Genomic DNA, 17990 nt, shown 5'->3' on the forward strand with positions numbered 1-17990 from the left:
GGCTCTGTTCCCGGGGTGCTCTCATTGGTGGGGGCTGTTTTGGGATGGGGCTGCCCTGGGCAGGGCTCAGCACCCCATAAATACCCAGCACTGCTCTGGCTCCCTGCTTGGCTCCGGAGGCTCGGGGAGGATCAGGGAGGATGTACAGCCAGTGAGTATTCCTGAGGCTCCTCTCTGTGGGAGCACATCCCATGTGGAGCACTGCCTGGGGCTGGGGGGCAGCAGGGTTTGGAGGGGAGGAGAGGCGGGGAGCTCTCCATGTCTCCATCTCACATCCCATGCCAAGGTGTGGTTCTGGTCTGGGGGAACAGGCTCACCTCCAGGTTCCAAAGGATTGACCTGAATTTGGAGTAGAATAATGGAATCCTGGAATGGTTTGGGTTGGAACTGACCTTAAAGCCCATCCAGTGCCACCCCTGGCATGGGTAGAGCCATCTTCCACTGTTCCAGGTGCTCCAAGCCCTGTCCAGCCTGGCCTTGGGCACTGCCAGGGATCCAAGGGCAGCCACAGCTGCTCTGGGCAGAGTTCACCAGCCTGTGCCTGGTGTGTTTTCATGGGCTTTGCAGCAGATAAAATTGGAACTCAACAAATAATTCTTTGCTTCAGAAAAGAAAAAAAAAAAAGGCAAAAAAGGCTTTTCCAGGAGCTGGGAGATACAAGCTGGATTTTGCTTTTCTGGTGATTTGGGTGTCCTGGTTTGTTGGGCTGCAGTATGGGCTGTCCCCTTGGTGTCCCTGCCCCTCCTCATGCTCAGGACAGTTCTCAGCAGCTGTTTGGAGCCTCAGAGCCTTTCCCCGTGGAAAGGTCCTTCTCCTTCCTCCCTCAAGTTCTTTGCAAGCCATGGATCATTCAGTGCAGAAAGATCCATCCCTCCCTGGGGGGCTCCCAGCTGTGCCCCTGCTCTGGGCTCACCCGGCTGTGCCCTTCCAGGGTGGAGCATCCTGCTGGAGGCTACAAGAAGCTCTTTGAGACAGTGGAGGAGCTGTCCTCTCCAGTGACTGCCCACGTCACAGGTTGGTCTGGGGCCTCATCTCCTCCCGCTCTCCTTTGCTCCTGCAGCTCAGGGGCTTCCAGGGCTTTACAAGGCTGGATGTGAAGGAGCTCACAGGGCTGGTGATTTGGGGTAGAGAAAGGTCAGTTTGGGTGGGGAGCTCTTTAGACTAAGACTGAATGTCTTGGTCCACAGCAGGTGTGAAGAAATCAGAGCTTGCTGAGCTCATGTGTGTTTCAACACTAAGTTTAATTAGAAAATGAAGTTTTGATTTTCTTGCTGTCACAATAAAAATTGCTTGGTCTGATTTGCCGTGCCCATCCAAATGCTGGGTCTCCCACAGGCAGGATTCCCACCTGGCTGAGAGGAAGCCTCCTGAGATGTGGTCCTGGCTTGTTTGAGGTGGGCTCAGAGCCCTTCTACCACCTCTTTGATGGCCAGGCACTGCTGCACAAGTTCGACTTCAAGGAGGGGCACGTCACCTACCACCGGAGGTACGTGCCAGTTTTCCAAGCAAAAGGAATAAATAAGGAAGCATTTGCTTGTCTGAAATGCTGGGAACAGGCTGTGCTGTGGGAGATCCTGGTTATTTTGAGTCCATGTGGTTATTGGAAGTGCTCTAGCAGTGATATCATTAAACCCAGCTCCAGATGCAATGTGAGGTTGTGGAGAGCTCCAGATGCAATGATGTGAGGTTGTGCCAGAGCTCTCAGGAGGTTCATCAAAGGAATATTTGTATTAATTGCACAGCCTGGTGTCCCGTGTAACAGAATTTCCCCTCCTGGCCCCCCAGGTTTGTCCGGACTGACGCCTACGTGCGAGCCATGACGGAGAAGAGGATTGTGATAACGGAGTTTGGCACCTACGCCTATCCAGACCCCTGCAAGAACATCTTCTCCAGGTACCTCGGGTGCTGCACACACTGCTGGGATGTTCTATGGAGTTTCTGCCTCCCAGGAGCCCCTGACTGCCTGTTGGTTTTCTCTGCTCAGGTTTTTCTCCTACTTCAAAGGTGTGGAGGTGACGGATAATGCCCTGGTGAATGTCTACCCTGTGGGTGAGGATTACTATGCCTGTACTGAGACCAACTTCATCACCAGGATTAACCCAGACACCCTGGAGACCATCAAGCAGGTGGGTCTTTGTCCTGAGCAGATAGAGGTGTGGAGAAGGAAGACTAAAATGAAAATCATAGAGTCACAGAATGGGTTGGGTTGGCAGGGATCTTAAAGCCCACCCAGTGCCACCCCTGCCATGGCAGGGACACCTTCCACTGTCCCCAAGTGTCCAGCCTGGCCTTGGGCACTGCCAGGGATCCAGGGGCAGCCCCAGCTGCTCTGGGCACCCTGTGCCAGGGCCTCACCACCTTCACAGATATTCTTCCCAATAACCCATCTAACTCTGCCCTCCTGTCCCTCCATCCCTTGTCCCCAGTCCCTCTCCAGCTCTCCTGGAGTCCCTTTAGGCACTGGAAGGGTCCCCCTGAACATTCTCCTCTCCAGGCTGAACACCCCCAGCTCTCCCATGGCAGAGGGGCTCCAGCCCCTGGAGCATCTTCAAATTAGAGTTGGAGTTTGCAAATTAGAGCTCAATTGCAGAATTTGAGAGGAACTTTCCACAGGCAGAGCAAGGATGTATTGAGTCACAACACCCTGCAGAGCTTGTGCCTTCCCACCTCACTCCTGACTCTGTCCCTGCTGCTCTCCAGGTGGATCTCTGTAAATATGTGTCTGTCAATGGGGCAACAGCTCATCCCCACATTGAGAATGATGGCACTGTTTACAACATTGGCAATTGCTTTGGGAAAAACTTTGCCCTGGCCTACAACATCATCCGGATTCCTCCTCTGCAGGCAGGTCAGTCAATGCCACCTCTGAGTCAGCTGGGAAACTTTTCCCTTATGAATCATTTCTTTATCCTTTAAATGAACTTTGTTATCAAGTGAGGCTTTTTCTAAGCTCCTTTAATTTTTTTTTTGATGTTGTATTTAAGTCACTTCTAGATGGCTTCTAAATGATGAATTTTGTGTTAAAGGCAGGAATTTGCTGGGTAGATGCTGTAGGTGCAGCCCAGGTGTGGGTGAGACCTCCATAACCTCTCACCTGTCCCATTCCAGACAAGGAAGACCCCATGAACAAGTCGGAGGTGGTGGTGCAGTTCCCCTGCAGTGACAGGTTTAAGCCCTCCTATGTCCACAGGTAAAATTCCATGGGGTCAGCAGGTCAGCTGGAACCAGGGACTAGTTTTCACATGTCATCAGCAATGAAAATCAGGTGATTGACCAAAATCAGGGTCATTTTCAGCGATGATCCATGTGTTTAAGATAAGCAGCTCCATGGTTTTTGTCCAAACTGACCCCAGTGAGCCTGATGTGCTCCCCTGCCTTTCCCAACAGCTTTGGGCTGACCCCAAACTACATTGTGTTTGTGGAGACACCAGTGAAAATCAACCTCCTCAAGTTCCTCTCCTCCTGGAGCCTTTGGGGAGCCAACTACATGGACTGCTTCGAGTCCAACGAGACCATGGGGGTAAGCATGGGTCATCCCAAACTGGGCTGGACCGGGCAGCCAGACCTGGCTCGGGAGGTCCCTTGGCTTCACCTTCATTTCCCTGGGCCTAAGCCCAGCTGCTGTGTGGTTTGCAGGTGTGGCTGCACGTGGCAGAGAAGAAGAAAGGCAGGCTCCTCAACCTCAAGTACCGCACCTCGGCCTTCAACCTCTTCCACCACATCAACACCTACGAGGACAACGGGTTCCTGATCGTGGACCTGTGCACCTGGAAGGGGTGAGGCCAAGGGTCCCTGGGCACCACAACTGCCCCTTGCACCACACACGCCCCTCCCTGCCCTGGCACATCCCTGCTGGGGCCTCTGGCACTTCCACCAACCCATTTAATATCTAACACATGGTGACATGTAGACTATACAGCACTGAGCTCTCCAGAGGTGCAGGGAACCTGCCTGACACTCATTTTCCAGGAAAAAAATATTTTTATCTATTATTTACTTTTATCTTTAAGAAATGTTAGTGACTGGTGAAGGGTTGATGCTATTCTGGCTCCTGGGGCTGCAATGAGCAGGGTGTGTGTGAGGCTTGGAGGCTGCTCTTCATGTAAACACAGAAATGTGGCACTGAAATGATGAAGCTCAGCCCTGTGTTGGCTGCATACCCAGGACATCCTGAGCTGAGCTGATCCTGGCATAGAATCATAGAATTCCAGACTGCTTTGGGCTGGAAGGGACCATAAAACTCATCTTGTTCCACCCCCTAGCATGAGCAAGGTTGCTCCAAGCCCCTTCCTGTGCCTGTGCTGAACACCAGCAGTTGCTGGGTTTTCCTGACAGGGGCTGTGGTGCACACACAGCTCAGCTCTGCTGAGGAGCTGGACTGGGGCTTCTGTCACTCTGTTTTGCCCCACCCCTGGCAGTGTCCAAGGCCAGGTTGGACAGGGCTTGGAGCACCCTGGGACAGTGGGAGGTGTTCCTGCCCATGGCAGGGGTTGGGAGAAGATAAGCATTAAGGGCCCTCCCAACCCAAACCATTCTATGCTTCTATGAATTTTAGGCAAAAACCACCTACACTTCCCCCACACTTGCAAAGCCCAGCTGTGTTTGTCTCTGTGGTGCTGTTTGGTGCAGGTTTGAGTTTGTCTACAACTACCTGTACCTGGCCAACCTTCGGGCCAACTGGGACGAGGTGAAGCGGCAGGCGGAGAAGGCGCCGCAGCCCGAGGCCCGCAGATACGTCCTGCCCCTGAGCATCGACAAGGTACTGGAGGCTGCTCCCCTCCCTGCCAGGCCTCCTGCCCCACTTACTTCAAATTCAACCTTTTCATTAAGAGGGCAAACTTTAAGTACGGGCTTTCAGAGAAACTTTGTGTTTTCTTTAGCTGATCAATGTTTTTCTAGTTTATTTATATGGCTGCCAAGAGAGGTTGTGGCTGCCCCATCCCTGGAAGTGTCCAAGGTTGGACTGGATGGAGCTCTGAGTAACTGGTGTTAGAAGGTGTCCCTGCCCATGGTGAGGAAAATGAGCTGAGCTTTAAGGTCCCTTCCAAGCCAAACTCTTTGATGACTCCACGTGTTACCAATCATTGCAGAGCCTGGGGGGCAGCAGTTAATACTGGATCTGCTCATAGCACAGAAGGGAGCAGCCATAGCCCAAGCATGTGTGGTTAAATCCTCCAGCCCTCGGTGTGAGGTCCCTGGAGCTGCCAGCCTGGCACAGACAGAGCTCTCTGGCTGGCAGCTGCTGGGTTCCTTTCCCTGACCCTGCTCGTGGTGGCTGCTGGATGGGCCAAGGGCTGCAGGGGACCGGTCAGCAGAGCCTCTCACGGAGCTCACTGGGCTGTGGATCAAGTGAGACGTGCAAGCCCACGTGGCAGTGCTTAATGAAACCTCTGAATGCCTCCAGCAGGGAGGGAAGCTGTGTTTAGGCTGAGGAACAGGACAGTTCTTGCAGCACTGCCAAGCACATGGCAGCAGTCGCCTCCTGCCGCTCCTGAGGCTCTGCCACACGTCGCTGCCTTCCCTGTTCAGTGCTGTTTGCTACAGCTCTGTGCAAATAATCCAAAACTTTTCTCCAATCCCTTGGGTATTTATTTCTCTTTGTCACAGGCTGACACAGGGAAGAACCTGGTCACCCTGCCCTACACGACAGCCACAGCGACGCTGCGCAGTGATGAGACCATCTGGCTGGAGCCAGAGGTGATTTTCTCAGGGCCACGTCACGGTACGATGACAGCCCAGCTCCCCAGGTCACAGCAGCCACGTGCTGCCTGCACCCCATGTCCCCCTAACCCTCAGCATTTATACACATTTCTTTTTCCTTGTAGCCTTTGAATTCCCCCAGATCAACTACAGGAAGTACGGAGGGAAGCCGTACACGTACACCTACGGACTGGGGCTGAACCACTTTGTCCCAGACAGGGTAACTATTGGCCAACAGGGGATGGCTTCACTTTGGGGACAAAAAGGAGCATTTCTGAGCTCTGTGGTTGTGTCCTGTCCCCACCTTTAGCTGTGCAAGCTGAACGTGAAAACCAAGGAGACCTGGGTGTGGCAGGAGCCGGATGCGTACCCATCAGAGCCGATCTTCGTTTCCCACCCGGATGCGCTGGAGGAAGATGATGGTAATGCTGGGGGGTGGTGGCATTTGGATTGGGATTGGGATTGGGACTGGGATTGGGATTGGGACTGGGATTGGGAAGGGCTGTGCCAGGCTGGCTGCAGGGCTGAGATGGGACAGGTGCGAACACTGGGGGGGAAATTTCTGAGGAAACACAGGAAAACTAAAACTAAAGTAATAAAATGTTTGGGTTGGGAGGGACCTTAAAACTCATCCTGTTCCACCCCCTGCCCTGGGCATGGACACCATCCACTGTCCCAGGTTGCTCCAAGCCTTGAACCTGGCCTTGGACACTTGCAGGGCTGGGGCAGGACAGCTTCCCTGGGCAGCCTGTGCTGTGTCCCTGCCCCTGTCCCTCAGCATGGGTGACACTCCCGGGATTTCTGGTGCCCCGAGTGCCAGGGCTGCTCTCGCCTTGTCCAGCCGGGGTCAGACACAGCCCACACCCACCTGGGCCACACCCAGCGTGTTCTCACCTTGCAGGGGTGGTGCTGAGCATCGTGATCAGCCCGGGGGCGGGGCCCAAGCCCGCCTTCCTCCTCATCCTCAACGCCAAAGACATGAGCGAGGTGGCCAGGGCTGAGGTGGAGGTGAACATTCCCGTGACATTCCATGGGCTCTTCAAAAGAGCGTGAGCACAGACAGCCACACCTGGCCTGGGCTCCTTCCAGCTCCCAAAAGGTGCAGTCTCCGTTTACAGGTGACCCAAACTCCTTCCACAGCCCTTTGCACTTGTGGGGCTGCTTCACTCAGATCAAGCAGTTCAGTCTTGTCAATGATTCTTCAAAATGGTTAATCAGGTATTTTTTAAATGCACCCTTTGGTACCATTTCCTGTTAAACCACAAGTTGAGGGTGGTGGAGAGGTTCTGTTTATGCAAAATTAAACTTTGTAGCTGCAGCAGAGTGAAAGAAGCTGAAAGAGCAGAGAGTAACCTCAACACTTTTACATGTGGTAACATTGTGTACAACTGGCTGTGCTCTGTTACGTGGTTGAGAATTTTTAGCCTAAACTGAAGGATTCTGGATTTAAACATCATCCTGGTCATTGCTGTGGTATCCTCAGAACAATCCCAGTGGAGTTTTCCACAGCTGCTTTGGGAATCCCAAGAGAGTGGCAGGCAGAGTTTTGTTCTTCACCCAGGCTGCAAACTGCACACCTTCCCTTGTGTGTTTGCTCCTTTCCCTTTCTTTTGTCCAAGTGTCCTTGATTTCTGGATTTCATGTTAAAACATGGACATGAAAAAATCAAGCAATTGTTACCCCTTGGTCTGACTTTGCTTCCTTAGAGTGCTACAGATGTTCAGCTTAATCCTTCCTTCTCCCAAAAGAAACTTTCAGCTGATGTTAAAAGAGGCTATTGTTGAGAATAAAAACTTCCTGCCAGCAGATTTAAAATCTGGGATTCTTGTTTGTCTTCAATTGTTCAACACTTTTATTAATGGTATCAAAGAATTAGAAAATCTTTATACTCGGAGTTCTGGTAGAGGGCTCTGGTTTGAGGGGGCTGCAGTTACATCCTGATGATGGGATGGGGATGGGGAGACACAGCCTGGTACTTCTTCTGTTCCATGATCTCCAAGCACTGGGCAATCACCTAATTAAAAACAAAAAACAATATAAAAACCCAACTAGTACAACTCATTACTTCTGTGCTTATTTATTTGTTCATTCTGTTTGTGAGACACTGAACAAGGTAAAATCAACAGTTCAACTTTCTCTTATTTTCATGTGAGGATCATAAAGTGGGAATTTCAGGGCTACAGGACTAAAGAAACTTCTTGGTGCTGTCCATTATCAAAGTTCCCATAAACTCCATGAAAATATTTACCATCCACATAGCTCCAAAAATAGGCACCATATTTAGAAGGGTTGTGTTGTGATTTAACCCCAGCTGAAACCAGAACAGATTGAGATCTTCAAGTAAACAAACTTCAGAAGCGCAGAGAAGATTTTTATTGCTAATAAACAATCTAACAAGGAAAAATAAAAGGACAAAGGCAGCAGCTTTCAGAAAGAACCTAATGGAGGGAGGGATGTCTGCCAATTTCAAATCAATAAAAAGGCAGGGGAGCATCCCAAATGCACACAGCAAATTTAAAGCAGGAAGAGAAAATTGCAAAAAGCAACATCCCAGGATAAAATAATGTTTTGGAAACAAAAGGAATTCTGAGGAGCCTGAACTCCAAAGAGTGAAGATATGGGTAATTATATGGAAAAAAGGGATTCAGATGCAGATTCAAATTATGGTTAAGTCAAAGGAGAGGCTCAGTGAGGAAATGCTGTGGTCAAGTAACCAGAATTCAAGATTTTTGATAAACTAATGAGGAAGAGACAGGATGAGAATTACTGAGAGAAATTCTATGGAGTGAGAAGTGGGAGCCCCAGGTCTGGATTCAGCACATTGTCAACCCTGAGTGAGTCATGTTCATCCACTGTGAGACTGGAGAACAAAAGGGCCTAAAAGGAAAACCCACCTTCCTGGTGTCTTGAGGTAGGATGATCCCATCATCCCAGAGCCTGGCAGAGGAGTAAAAGGCACTGCTTTCTTCCTCTAGCCTGGAGAGGGCAGAGAATTGAACAGGCTTAAAAGCACAATAAAAACAGCAGAGCAGTGAAAAGAAATTACAGATGAAACAGGCAAATCCATCTATCTGAAAAGAATGGGCAGCAGTGCTGTTAAAATTAGTCAGAAAGCAGCAAATAACAGAGCTGACCCTTCTGCAGTAATGGGAAGGCACTAACAGAAAGACATGGAACAACGTGGAAATTTAAAATATTTTTGCAGTAGATCCATGTTTGTTTCATTAGTCAGGATGTGTTGCTCTAAAGATGAACCAAAGTAGGTAATTGAACAATGAAATCCCTGTCAGGTTTGTATTGAATGTCCTTACTTTGCCTTCAGCTGTTTTAGTTCCAGTTCCTCTCCTGTCCAGCCCCCAGCTGGTGGAACTGTGGGGAAATTCTGAGAATCCACAAGACCAACTCTTGCATTGGGCCACAGGAACAGAAAGTTTGGACTGAACGATCTCCCACACTGCAAGGACAAAACCAAAGAAACAGAACAAACCCACTGAGACGAATCATAAAGAGGTGTCTGTGGGAAGAAACAACCAAGGGCAAGGCAGGATGGAGCACAGGTGGATTTGTACGAGGACAGTCACCCTGTGCTAGGAACCACCACCTCCCCACTGCCTTCAATATTTCTATTTTAATATTTCATTTTGAATTCCAAGCACTTCCATGATTAATTCTTCCATGTTTGCTTCTCAGCACTCACATGCATTGTTGCGTTTCTTACTTAAATATGAGCTCAGAGCTCAGTTCCCCAGCTGTGTTTCAGAAATGCAGTGACACTTGAGCAGTGTGACAGGTGTGTCCCCAAGCCCTGGGCTGGTGCCACCCCATACCATGACGTAGCTGTCACTCCCAAAACAGCCTCCAATGACAATGGTTATTTTGGGAACAGCAGCACAGGCAACTGCAGCCATCATGGAGGCCTGGGCCTTCAGCCTGTTGGAATGGGCCTCTGCCTGGAATAAAAATAGACATTTTAGATCCTTTAAGACTTTATTCTAGATTCTCTCCACTCACAACAAACTTGTACTTCCAAATCATTTATTTATTTATTTACAATTCTGCAGAAACAGATCTGGGATCTGATGGAGGTTTTACTTTCCTTAGCCCAGGACAAATCCTACTGGGCTTTAATGCCTTCACTTTCAAAAGAGAAATAGCCAATTTTCTGTAGTGCAGAGTTAGCAGAGGAATCAATAAGCTGTATTTCAATGTCAAAAAGCACTGCAAATCCCAACTTTCCAGCCTGCCTTACTAACTGAACAGTATCATTTTATTTCAGCATCCAGGCCTGCTTAAAATTCAAGTGGGAAAGTTCTTAAATCTTTCCCCATTAGAAAAGTCATTACAAAGCTTCATCAAGAGTGGTTAAAAAAATCACTTTTCCTAACAGTTAATAATTCTGAAAATGTAACTTTAGGCCCAACAAGAACTAAGAATTGTTTGAAATGCATTGAAGCAAACATGCCATACCTGTGAGATGCTTGCAGGCCCTGCTGGCTGTGGAGCAGTGTTTTGGAGGAAGAGGATGGGAATTCCCCTCTGGCCACAGAGCTGGACAAAGTGGCTGCCCTTGAGAGCAGCATCGTGAGCCAGCTCCCCATTGCTGGCCACTATCCCCACCAAGTGCCTACAGAACAAACATGGACAGTTGGACTCCATGATCTGAGAGGTGCTTTCCAACCTCAGCTATTCCATCAATCTCTCTTTTGAGCCCTAGGAATGACTGGAGTGGTGTGGAACCTGCTGAGGCCACAAAAGCTGTTGAGGAATGCATGTGCACCCATTTGGATGGGGAATGTCCCCAGCCATACCCTTCCACATGGCCAAATCCTGTCACTAATGTTGTCCCATAAGTAGCCTTGAATTCCTGGAATCTGCTTCCATCCACCAGCCGGCTCAGGATCTGCAAAGAAATACACAGACTTGACTTTACTAGAGAATTGGAGGTGAAAACAGGAGAGTTCTGCTAAAAATGCCCTGCTCAAACAGTAACAGACCTGAGTTATGCAAGATGAGCACAGAGGGTCTTTGGGTGACTTGCTAAATGCTCAATATGCACAAACCATCCAATTTGTGTTTTGTTTAATTACCAACTGTGTACTTTAAGACAAAGGCCAACTCCAAAATTATTTTAGTTTTACAAAGCCCAGCTGTTCCTGTGCATAAAAATGTAAAAAAGCAAAAACCAAACCCCAGTGTGTGCAGTTTCAGATTTTGCGCATAAGAAATGTTTGGTTGATATTGCTCATGCTTTTCTCTAACACAGTTAAAAGCTGCCTTCAAAGCTTTCTGCAGTCAATTCCCTCAAGTGCAGGGATTTACCACTGGAAAAGATACTGCATTCACATCCTTGGAGACAAAATCTCATGTAGAACACAATGGAAACAGCGTGGGCAGCTCTGCATGTCTCTGCTTAAGCTTTAGTTCCATCCCAACCTCAAACAAGTGTGATTTGAGCTGTGTTGTTTTTTCAGTCAATAATTTCACCATTTCTTTTACATGATTTGAATGCTTGGGGGGAAGAAACAAAAAGGCAGGGGAAGGGAAACACAGACATGAAAGGGGTGTATGTTCTCAAGGCAGCCAATACAATGCAAGACATAAAGCAAGCATCCCAACAGTGCATGGAATCAGCTGGGCAACACTGGCACAATCTGGGATTATTTTATCTCCAACAGGATTTCAGGTATTTAAATGTTTTTATCATAAACATTTAAATATCTTTATAATAAATATAAATTATTTCTTATAAATATTTTAATAATAAATTTAAATATTTCCTATAATCCCACAGAACTGTTGCCATCCTGCTTTATTTCAGGCTTAAGACAGGCTGGCAACAGATGAAGTAATAATTCAGAATAACACCTGGAGCTGTGGGACAGAGCAGAGTGAAGGATGCAGGAATGAAATCCCTGTTCCCTTACCAGTTTGACAGGAAGAGTGTAGCTGTAAGCCAGTGGTGCCAGGCCCAGGAGCTCCTCAGGGCTGTACAAGGGACTGTCAGACTCCCTGTCCTGCTCTGGCACTGGCTCACAGTTTAAGGTAGAGACAATATTACGAATGCACTCATAGGCCTCCTTTTCTGAGGGTGCAAAATGGTCACTGCAGCCACTGACCCTAGGAGAGAGAGACATTAATTAGCATTGAATTAATGAGTTCTGTATCCTGAGAGAAAACCCAAACTCTAGGAAAAAAGCTGAGACTCTCCAAATGCCCTGTGGAAATGCTGTGTGGTTTGTTTCTGTATGAATGAGCTGAAAGCAGTCAGTGGAATTTCTGGGCAGTCCAATCCCAAATTAAATTCACAGTAAGGAGTTGTTCTTCCCCATGACTTTTGTGTTTATCTGGATTAAAGAAAGACCTTGGGATTTATTTTTGGCGATGCTGTTGTTGCAGACAATATCAAGAAGGGAAAAGAGGAAAGCAAACTTCAGGAATTATTTCAAACTAAGGGGTTGCAGCCAAGATATAAGGACAGGAATGTATTCCATGTAGCATAATTGGGTTAAAGATGTGTATTCTGGAAAACACTTGGAAAAGAGGAGATAGCATCCATCTTCTGTAGCTGCTCCCTGTGAGGCACAGAGGAAATTACTTGAAGTTGTTCAAGAAGTATGTGGAACAATAGAGATCCAAATCCAACCTTTCCAGTCCCTGCCTCACCCCATCAATAACCTCATTTTACTTCCATTTGGCTGATTTAACCCAAACCCCTGAACCTGAGAAGGCAAGCCAGTGTAAGCACAGGTTCCACTCTTAGCCCTGCTCTGAAATGCCAATGCCACATTCCTTTCAGGGTGAGCGTGCTGAATTCCCTGCTTTTGAGAAATCACCTACTGTGAGTGGAGCCTGGCTCCTCCAAGCTCCTCAGGAGAGACATCTTCTCCCGTGGCAGCCTTCACCAGGGGCGGCCCAGCAAGGAACAGCATCCCAATTTTATCAATGATCACGGATTCCTCGGCCATGGTGGGCACGTACGCACCTCCAGCCACACAGGAGCCACACACCACGGCCACCTGAGGGGACACAGACACAGCAGTGCTGGACAGGGGACAGGAAAGGCAAAGGCAAGCCCAAAGTTATTTCGGAAATGCAGAAAGTGCTAAATCACAGCACTTGGGGAGCAAACCAGAAATTTTACTACCCATTTACACCTTTCCTACACCCCCTTGCACTCCCCATGCCACTGTACCTGAGGGATTCCCATGGCAGATATGATTGCCTCGTTGTAGAAAACCCTGCCGCCGTGCATCTTGTCAGGAAACAGCTCTGACTGAGGGGCAGGGAAAAGAGAAAGGGATTTTTAATGGTAACTACGAAACTTGATGCTTCCTCTTTACTCCATTCATTCCCAAACACACCAAAACTGACACTGGGAAGGTCCTCATTAATAATCACTCCTGATTAGTATTTCATATATTTCATATACAGCATTCATTATGGTATTTATTCCTTTATATGTTGTCAAATACCCCAAAAATACCTATTTGCTTTGAAGGCACAGGTTAAGTTTTGTGATTTTTTCTGAAATCAATATATTCTACACAAACTGACTGTAAATGTGGAGAAGGGAAGGGTGGTAGCTCTATTACACCTGTGAAATCCCTTCAGCAGTTTCCTTTTTTGCTTAGTTTTGGATACAATTCCCGGTAAACTTCCAGGTAACTTTTAAAATTTAATAACTTTAATTAACTTTAAAATTTCAGGTAACTTCTCCTGTGTGCTTGCCCTCAGCTAGAGAGAGAACAACTAGAGTCTCTATGACAGGATGATCTCTGCATTTCATAAAAGAACCTGTTCAAATTCTTATTTTGCAGTCAGAATTGCAAAAACTCCACTTTTAAAGGCCACAGAGCTTAGTGCACCCCTGGTACAAACAGGACAATAAAATACAGAACACTTTAGGGACTCTGGAGTGAAAATAGACCCCTCCCACTATGTACTCATTTATCAGACACAAAAGCAGCTCAGCACACTCACTGGAGTTTCTAACCTCTGGTCAGGTGGTGAAATAAATACTGATATTTTCTGCTCTGAGAGTGCCAGCAGTACCTGCAGGGGTAGGAAGGCTCCCCCACTGTCCACCAGGTGCACAGACAGCAGCCTGTTCTCCATGGCAATTTCCTGGGCTCTCAGTTGCTTTTTCACTCCAATTGGGTAAAGGGTTCCTCCTTTCACAGTGGCATCACCAGCAATGAAGACACACCAGATCCCACAGATTCTGCCAATTCCTGCAAGCAGTACCACAGATATTTATCAGGACTCTCTAAAGCAATAGGTAAAGCAAGGGGGGCAAACCTTTTAACTACTTCAGGCGTTTTTCTCAGTAATGCTACATCAAGAAGCTCCAAATTAATATGAAAATACCACACAGGGAAGAAATCTACACTCTTCTCTGGAATGACAGTATTTAAAAATAATCCAAATGACAGAAAAACCTCAAATAAATTTACTTACTTCTGGTGACAATGTAACAGAAAGAAATACACTGTAACTATCCCTTGAGATAAAAGGGAAGGCAATTAAAAATTACCCCTATAAAACTGAAAAGTATAACAATGTGTGAGGAAAAAAAGGGTTTTCACACTGTTCTTCTAGTTACTTTTTGAACTGGAACCACTCTTCAAAATGCAATTTCACTGATATTGAATGAAATTGAATTTCAATGAAATTTCATATTGAAGAGCTGTTTCAGTTTAAAGAGACAATGTCTGGATAGAAAATGCAATTGTCTGTGATTTGAAAAACACTTCAAAATGTATCTTACAGCTCCTGTCTCTCACATAACTTTGTCCTCTCTCCTTTAAGAGGAGCTGATTTGACACATCACCCTGCATCTTTTGAGACAAAAATTAGTAAATGGTAAGTGGAATTACTAAATCTAGAAGAAACTAGAAACTGTCCTTTCAAAAGTTTCTCCCATTATTGTAAAACAGCAGTGGCTGAACTGTTCCCTGTTGGGAATAAGACCTGGACAAAACCAGCATTCACTTTTCCTAGGAAAGCACTTCAGGTACTAAAATACCCCATAATCTTCATTCCACGCATCCTTTTCCCCCCCGTTTCCCTCTCGCAGAGCCCCCAACACCCCGTTACCCGTGAGGCAGCCGGCAGCAGGGACATTCCCGTAGGGCATGTGCAGCCCTGCCAGCGGGGACAGCTCCAGGAAATCTGCGTGGTCCAGCAGCAGCCTGAGGCGCTCCCGCACGAACAGCTTCTGGTTGCGCTGCGTGTGCCGCAGGAGGGCGTTTTCTCCCCCTCCTTCCTTCACCCTCTCCAGCAGCTCCGAGTACCTGATGGAAAAAAACCCCAAAGTTTCGCTCGATGGGAACAAAGCTGCGGTCACACGCTGGAGGGGACGGGTGGCTTCCAGAGGGACACGGGCAGGGGGAGAGCTGGGGCTGGAGGAGCCTCAGGAGTTCAACACGGCCCAGTGTAGGTCCTGCCCTGGGCCGGGAAAATCCCAAGGACAAACACAAGGGCTGTGGGAGAAGGGATGGACAGGAGATTGGGAGGATTTGGGCTGTTGGTGGATGAGAAGCTCATCCTGCCCTGTCCAGAGCAGGCCCTGGAGCTGCTGCAGGGCTGGAGCCCCTCTGGAGCCAGGCTGGGACACCTGGGGGTGCTCACCTGGACAGGAGAAGGATCCAGGGAGAGCTCAGAGCCCCTGGCAGGGCCTGGAGGGGCTCCAGGAGAGCTGCAGAGGGACTGGGGACAAGGATGGAGGGACAGGACACAGGGAATGGCTCCCAGTGCCAGAGGGCAGGGATGGATGGGACATTGGGAATTGGGAATTGTTCCCTGGCACAGGGTGCCCAGAGCAGCTGTGGCTGCCCCTGGATCCCTGGCAGTGCCCAAGGCCAGGCTGGACAGGGCTTGGAGCACCTGGGACAGTGGGAGGTGTCCCTGCCATGGCAGGGGTGGCACTGGGTGGGCTTTGAGGGCCCTCCTGACCCAAACCATTTTCCTTAGAAGTTACCCTTTAGCAGATTGAGCTTAAACATATTGTACAGTTTTCACACAAATGGCATGAAAATTAAGATAAATTCACATTTTCAGATTATTGTTTTTCCACAGTGTAATTAAAAGCAAAGGTCTATTATTTAAAGCAAACATTTCACTTTTTTATCCAAAAAAACTGTTTGATAAAGCTAATAATATAATATATAATAATAATGAGGCTATCATAATGAGCCTGTCCTAATTCAGCATGAACCTCCATGTTCCACCTGCTCTTGGCAATAATCCAGCCAAAAGCTTCCTCCATCAGGTCCTGCAACAAGTTTATCTGACAAAAATCAGTAACTGGGAATAAAACACTAAATCTGGAAGATATACTAAAAGCAGGGAACATTGCAGTGTCACAGGGAGGAAGTGATTACCCAATGGTATTGCCAGGGCAGCACCATGTATAGGTAAAAAACTGAATAAACTATAAACAAACGTGGTATCTCAACTTTGGTCTTAAATAAACCAAGCTCTTCCTTTATTTCAAACACATTTTTCCCCCAGATGCATCACCTTTAACTGTAAATGTTGTTTGACACAAAGACTCACACAGCACTTTGGGTGTGACTCTGTGATCTGAGTGTGGCTCCCTGCACACGCTGGAGGCTGGAAAAACTTCGGAGGAAAAGGATTTTACTCGTGTCCTCAATGCCACCACAGGAGGGCACAGTGTGTTTTCCAAAGCTTTGCTTCCAGCTCGTGGATCACTCCCCTGAACAAAGGCCTTTGCAATTTTGCCATCTAATCTTTCGGGACAAATACAAAACCCACATTTTGTCATTTTATCTGTAAATGATGGACAGCAGCACCCGTCCCCTACTCTGTCAGGAGTGTGTGAGTCACCATTTACGTCTTTGCATTCAAAATGCAACACGAAACAAATGTTACGTAAGTCTGGACAAAGTATTTCTTGGCAATGTATGCAAAACAACACATGGCACTGTTTTAAATAGTTGCACCTTGGGCATTTCAGTCAACATTTCATGGACTGGTTTGTGTTGGAAAGGACCTCAAAGCCATCCAGGAACACCAGGCTGCTCCAAGCCCCATCCAACCTGGCCTTGGACACTTCCAGGGATTAAGCAGCTACATTGCTCCATGGAGGCAATATTGTCCCATGTTAGAAGTCCCTAAAGTGCCCGTAAGTGACTCTTACACCATGTCACAAATAGCAACGCTCTAAAAACCCTACAAAACCGCTTTATTACCTTTTAATCACAGCCTCGCTGTTCCTTAAATTCTCTTGGAACACATGTTGGTACACGGCAGGGACACGTCCGTCTAGCACTGGGAATGTTTTGGGATGGCGCCTGGATTTGGGTTTATTACTTAAAAACCGGCGGGGAGGCAGGTGCTGTGTCCTTCCCCAGCCCTGCCTCGGCAGCAGCAGCTCCCGATATTCCCTCTGGAGCAGGCAGAAAGGGGGTTTCACCCGATATTCCCTCTGGAGCAGGTGGATCGGGGGTTGTTCCCGATATTCCCTCTGGAGCAGGCGGGTCGGGGTTTTCTCCCGATATTCCCTCTGGAGCAGGCGGATCGGGGTTTTCTCCCGATATTCCCTCTGGAGCAGGCGGGTCAGAGGCTGCAGTGGCACGGAGGGCCCGGGGCGCCGCCGGCCCAGGGCGCACAGTGGGCCCGGGGTCCACATCGCCCCGAGAGCTGAGGGACAACGAGGGACAGGAATTAAAAAGCAGGTTCCCTCGGCTGGGTGTTAGCGCGGCCCCTTCGCCTCGGGCGCGGGTCATGAGGGGACGCCCTGACTCCATTCTGCCGTGAGGGGACACCCCCGGTGCCTGCCCTGCCCCGGGGACCGTGAGGGGACACCCCAGTTCCCGCAGGGGACATGAGGGGACGCCCTGACTCCAGCCCTGCATCGGCGGTGGAGAGGCGACACTCCCGACGCCCGCAGGAATCGTGAGGGGACACCCCTGGTTCCCGCTTTGATACGGGGGTCGTGAGGAGCCACTCTGACTCCAGTCGGTCGTGAGGGGACACCCCTGTTCCTGCGGGAGCCATGAGGGGACACCCTGGTTCCCGTGGGGGCCGTGAGGGGACGCCCCTGTTCCTGCGGGAGCCATGAGGGGACACCCCTGTTCCTGCGGGGGCCGTGAGGGGACACCCTGGTTCCCGTGGGGGCCGTGAGGGGACACCCCTGTTCCTGCGGGGGCCGTGAGGGGACACCCTGGTTCCCGTGGGGGCCGTGAGGGGACACCCCTGTTCCTGCGGGAGCCATGAGGGGACACCCCTGTTCCTGCGGGGGCCGTGAGGGGACACCCTGGTTC

General features: G+C 48.8%; 2 protein-coding genes across 2 annotated transcripts; one reads left to right on the forward strand and one right to left on the reverse strand.

Moving 5' to 3' along the window:
- Window positions 1–101: 101 nt before the first annotated feature.
- RPE65 (retinoid isomerohydrolase RPE65) lies at window positions 102–7515 on the forward strand. The gene is made up of 14 exons (XM_066555958.1): window positions 102–151; window positions 932–1014; window positions 1336–1486; window positions 1786–1893; window positions 1985–2126; window positions 2701–2848; window positions 3109–3190; window positions 3388–3520; window positions 3637–3776; window positions 4630–4759; window positions 5608–5722; window positions 5826–5920; window positions 6011–6122; window positions 6602–7515. Exons 1-14 carry the CDS (start codon window positions 141–143, stop codon window positions 6751–6753), a joined length of 1602 nt encoding a protein of 533 aa, XP_066412055.1. The 5' UTR covers window positions 102–140; the 3' UTR covers window positions 6754–7515.
- On the reverse strand, window positions 7317–17356 carry LOC136560244 (biotin-dependent 3-methylcrotonyl-coenzyme A carboxylase beta1 subunit-like). The gene is made up of 12 exons (XM_066555960.1): window positions 16917–17356; window positions 14797–14993; window positions 13753–13931; window positions 12893–12973; window positions 12538–12716; window positions 11625–11817; window positions 10509–10600; window positions 10168–10324; window positions 9528–9650; window positions 9012–9154; window positions 8595–8676; window positions 7317–7714 (listed from the first exon to the last, which is right to left on the reverse strand). The coding sequence occupies exons 1-12, from the start codon at window positions 17354–17356 to the stop codon at window positions 7631–7633; spliced, it is 1950 nt and encodes a 649-aa protein (XP_066412057.1). The 3' UTR covers window positions 7317–7630.
- Window positions 17357–17990: the final 634 nt, after the last annotated feature.

This window comes from Molothrus aeneus, chromosome 9 (genome assembly GCF_037042795.1).
Source record: "Molothrus aeneus isolate 106 chromosome 9, BPBGC_Maene_1.0, whole genome shotgun sequence".
Classification (NCBI taxonomy): Eukaryota; Metazoa; Chordata; class Aves; order Passeriformes; family Icteridae; genus Molothrus; species Molothrus aeneus.

Excerpts from the sequence above, each read along its gene's own strand:
- RPE65 (XM_066555958.1), top strand. Across the intron at positions 3,521-3,636 it reads AGTCCAACGAGACCATGGGG|GTGTGGCTGCACGTGGCAGA; the intron begins GTAAGCATGGGT and ends TGTGGTTTGCAG. Across the intron at positions 6,123-6,601 it reads TGCGCTGGAGGAAGATGATG|GGGTGGTGCTGAGCATCGTG; the intron begins GTAATGCTGGGG and ends CTCACCTTGCAG.
- LOC136560244 (XM_066555960.1), bottom strand. The coding sequence starts at position 17,356 with ATGTGGACCCCGGGCCCACTGTGCGCCCTGGGCCGGCGGCGCCCCGGG. Across the intron at positions 12,974-13,752 it reads GAGCCTTCCTACCCCTGCAG|TCAGAGCTGTTTCCTGACAA; the intron begins GTACTGCTGGCA and ends CCTGCCCCTCAG. Across the intron at positions 10,601-11,624 it reads ACACTCTTCCTGTCAAACTG|ATCCTGAGCCGGCTGGTGGA; the intron begins GTAAGGGAACAG and ends ATTTCTTTGCAG.